Genomic DNA, 3,988 nt, shown 5'->3' on the forward strand with positions numbered 1-3,988 from the left:
CGACAGGTCGTTCTCCCTGCGGTGAGGGCAGTCTTCCCCGGCGATCCTGGTGGAAGTGCAGAATGAAGGCCAGAGTGCGGTGGAAAGGGGAGCCACCCCCTGATTATAGTAAGCGCCTCCAAGGTCCAATCTTGGTTGTGTTTCATAGTGTTTATCGCTGATTTGTTGAGAAGGATTCATGGATGGGGTCATATAGAAGCTTTTTTGCCTAGGCTAGGGTTTCTGACTTGGTTGTTGTAGGTCGAATTAGATGGATGGATGCCTAAATATGTTCTGTTGTTGTTCATGTAGGTGGAATTAGTGATCAGTTTACAGTTGAGATACATCACAATGGTTTCTTTGTTGGTCATGGTACGAATCGGTCATACATTGATGAGAGAGTGAGCTTTATCGATCATGTTCAAGCCCAAACTTTGTGTCCACAGACCTTTCATGACCTCAGTTTCATGCTTCACTATCCAAGGAATCTAGTATTGAAGGTGTTTTGGTTACTTCCTGGAAAGGATTTCCCAGATGGCATCAGGCTGATTGTTTAAGAAGAAGACACTTTAGTGATGGCTTCAGTTGTGCACAAAGTGAAGACACTTGTATTGTATTTTGATCATGAGGCCATTACATCAGGCTCAGATTGGGATGATGTAGTTGCAAACCCTGCTGCATCCTTGCCTAGAGTGATCAGCCCATCCGAAGGTCAGACAAGGCAGATAAACAATGAGGTAGTAGATGATGAAGGCCCTGAAGATGCACATGACAGCTCAAGTGATGACAGTGATTTTGATGATAGTGATTATGACTTAGAGGATGATGATGACCTTTTTGTTGATAATGTTGATGAACATGTGATAGATGAAGGTGTTGCCAAAGGGAGGAAGATAGCTAGGGGAACCAAGAGGGCAGCAGGAAGGACCAGTACTGGAACTTTAGTAGTTGCTCATGATGATGATGAAAATGATGAGTCAACTGATGATGATAGGCTAGAATTACCTCAGTCTGATGGTGAATGTGAACCAGCATTCAAATTCAAGTCATTCAAACCAGAGGACATGGCCCACCTAGTGTTTAAGGTGGGTATGATGTTTGACACTATTGAGATGCTAAGGAAGGCTATAACTGAATACAGTCTTAGGAACAGAGTGGATATCAAGATGCCTAGGAATGAACAGAAAAGGCTTCAAGCTAACTGTTCAGAAGGATGTCCTTGGTTCCTTTATGCATCATATGATAAGAGGGCTAATGGCATGATGATCAAGACTTATACTGGGAAACACAGTTGCCAAAAGAAATGGGTCTTGAAGAGTTGCACATCTACTTGGCTTGCTGAGAAATACATTGAGACATTCAGAGCAGACCAAAAAATGTCATTGTCCAACTTTTCTAGGACAGTGCAGAAGGAGTGGAATCTTACTCCATCAAGGACCAAGCTTGCTAGAGCTAGAAGGTTGGCTATGAAAAAGGTGTTGGGAGATGAAGAGGAACAATATAACATGCTTTGGGATTATGCACATGAGTTGAGGAAGACCAATCCTTACAGCACCTTCTACCTTAACCTAGATGGCAACATATTCAAGTCACTGTATGTGTCTCTAGGTGCTTGCAAAAGGGGATTTCTTGGAGGATGCAGACCTCTTATTTGTTTGGATGGGTGCCATTTGAAGACTAAGTATGGTGGTATAATGCTTACTGCAGTTGGAATTGATCCTAATGATTGCATCTTCCCTATTGCTTTTGGTGTAGTTGAGGTGGAATGTTTAGATTCTTGGAGATGGTTCTTGACAACACTGAAGCAGGATTTAGGGATTGAGAACACATACCCCTGGACACTAATGACTGACAAACAGAAGGTGAGGAATCTTCCATTCATTGTAGTCCAAGTTATGTTAAATCTGTGAACTTATGACAACTGTGTGTGATTGTTGTATACTTATGACAATCTGTGTACTTGAATTTTGCAGGGCCTAATTAAAGCTGTGGGTGAAGTATTTCTAGAGTCTAAGCATAGATTTTGTGTTAGACACATGTACTCCAACTTCCAACAACACTTCAAAGGTGAGAACTTGAAAAAACAACTCTGGGCATGTGCAAGATCTAGTAGTGTAGTTCAGTGGACAAAAAACATGGACAAACTTAGGGTGCTAGATGAGAAGGCTTATAAGTGGGTTGAGAAAATGCCCCCTAACACATGGCCTAGATCTTTTTTTAGTACTTACAGCAAGTGTGACATCCTATTGAATAACAGTTGTGAGGTTTTCAACAAATTCATCCTAGATGCTAGAGAAATGCCTGTGTTGAGTATGATAGAGCAAATTAAGAATCAATTGATGGCAAGGCACTACTCCAAGGAGAAAGAACATGGAGATATGTGGCAGGGTCCAATATGTCCCAAAATAAGGAAAAGGTCAATAAGATTTCTGAGTGGGCAAACACATGTTATGCCATCCCTTCTGGTAAAGGAATCTTTTAGGTTCAAGATAGGGACCATTGTTACATAGTTGATATAGGACTCAAGAAATGTGAGTGCAGGAGATGGGATCTCACTGGAATACCTTGCTCCCATGCCATCTCATGTCTTAGGCATGAAAGAATTCCTACAGAATCAATGGTCCATGACTGTTATAGTTCTGCAAGGTTCCTTATAGCATATGGTCCTAAGATCATGCCATGTAGTGATAAGACCACCTGGGAGAAGGTATCTGCACCCAAGGTTCTACCTCCCAAGTATGAGAAAAAGGTGGGTAGGCCTTCAAAGAATAGAAGGAAACTACCAAAAGAAATAGAAACTGCTACAAGAAGTAAACTGTCAAAACATGGAGTGGCTATGACATGCAGCTACTGTGGAGACAAAGGCCACAATAAGAAGGGCTGCCAGCTTAGGAAAGTAGGACTGATGCCCAAAAAATAGCCAGAGACCAATGCTGAAGATGAAGAAATAAGACAGTCAGATCAAGGGGAAGCAATGCCAAGTAATATGCATGAAGAAGACATGTATGATTATGCAAGGGCTCAGGTACTTGCAGTGCTACAAATTTGTCTCATTTCACTACCATGCAACAAATTTGTCTCATTTCACTGACATTATTCTGTTGCAGACTGTGTACCATTTTGTAGATGGGAGTCAGCCACCATGGTCTCAGATTACAGAAGGAAGTGTAGAGGTAATAGAGACAATGATTTCACATCTGGACCAAGAGGTATGTACAGAACATCATGACTGTTATTATTTTCCTTTGCATTTCACAACCTGACTATAGAATTGTACTAGTACACACAGGTTGCAACATCAAACGTCCAACCTCAACCTCTGCCTGACTCAACCTTCATCATGTCAAACCTACCTGCTGCAAGACCTATAGCACCATCTACTGCTACCAAGAAAGGAAGAGCCGCAGTAGGAAAGCGCAAGGAGCCTACAAATCCCAAGGAGAAACCTCAGGTTGCAAAGAAGCCAGGGAAGAAGACTACTCCAACAGAAAAAAAACTTGTGTGTGGCCTGATCCAGCTGTTGTCTGTAAATATGTGATGTAGCACCCAAAACAATGTGATGTAACACTTGGATGCTGATATCATTTTGGTACTAGAGTAACTTAGTGGAAGTCAGATTACTAGAGTAACTTAGTGGTGGTGGCACCAGTACACACAGGTGGTGATAGATGCTTTTGATTGACTGGTGGTGATACCAGTTACGCACAGACGACATGCTTTTGGTTCTGTAAGATGAAAGTGCTACTATTGGTGACTTGGTTGCCATGAATGCTGCTTGTGAACTTTTTCAATGCAATGTCAAGCTCAGTTGGTGTTAAATATTTCCTGTGTCCACAATTTCTGTTAAAATATTTCTGTCACATTGCCTGTCAAATATTTCTGTCAGCCTCAAAGATTACTGGGTTCACAATTTGTGTCAAATATTTCAAGATCAATGGCATGATACTAACTACCATTCCAATGCATCATTATGGTTAACAAAAGTACAGACTAACAATTTACATGATGT

At 41.4% G+C, this 3,988-nt stretch overlaps 1 protein-coding gene and 1 long non-coding RNA gene across 2 annotated transcripts; both read left to right on the forward strand.

Moving 5' to 3' along the window:
* The first annotated feature begins 554 nt into the window (after positions 1–554).
* Positions 555–2,899, forward strand: LOC136504053 (uncharacterized). Its single transcript, XM_066498934.1, has 3 exons — positions 555–1,841; positions 1,953–1,976; positions 2,462–2,899. The coding sequence occupies exons 1-3, from the start codon at positions 555–557 to the stop codon at positions 2,897–2,899; spliced, it is 1,749 nt and encodes a 582-aa protein (XP_066355031.1).
* LOC136504996 (uncharacterized) lies at positions 2,899–3,384 on the forward strand. Its single transcript, XR_010771053.1, has 3 exons — positions 2,899–3,004; positions 3,087–3,188; positions 3,260–3,384. It is a non-coding gene; the product is annotated as an uncharacterized lncRNA (long non-coding RNA).
* The last annotated feature ends 604 nt before the right edge of the window (positions 3,385–3,988 follow it).

Source organism: Miscanthus floridulus, chromosome 14 (assembly GCF_019320115.1).
Source record: "Miscanthus floridulus cultivar M001 chromosome 14, ASM1932011v1, whole genome shotgun sequence".
NCBI classification, from domain to species: Eukaryota; Viridiplantae; Streptophyta; class Magnoliopsida; order Poales; family Poaceae; genus Miscanthus; species Miscanthus floridulus.

Excerpts from the sequence above, each read along its gene's own strand:
- LOC136504053 (XM_066498934.1), top strand. The coding sequence starts at position 555 with ATGGCTTCAGTTGTGCACAAAGTGAAGACACTTGTATTGTATTTTGAT. Across the intron at positions 1,842-1,952 it reads TAATGACTGACAAACAGAAG|GGCCTAATTAAAGCTGTGGG; the intron begins GTGAGGAATCTT and ends TGAATTTTGCAG. Across the intron at positions 1,977-2,461 it reads TAATTAAAGCTGTGGGTGAA|GTTCAAGATAGGGACCATTG; the intron begins GTATTTCTAGAG and ends GGAATCTTTTAG.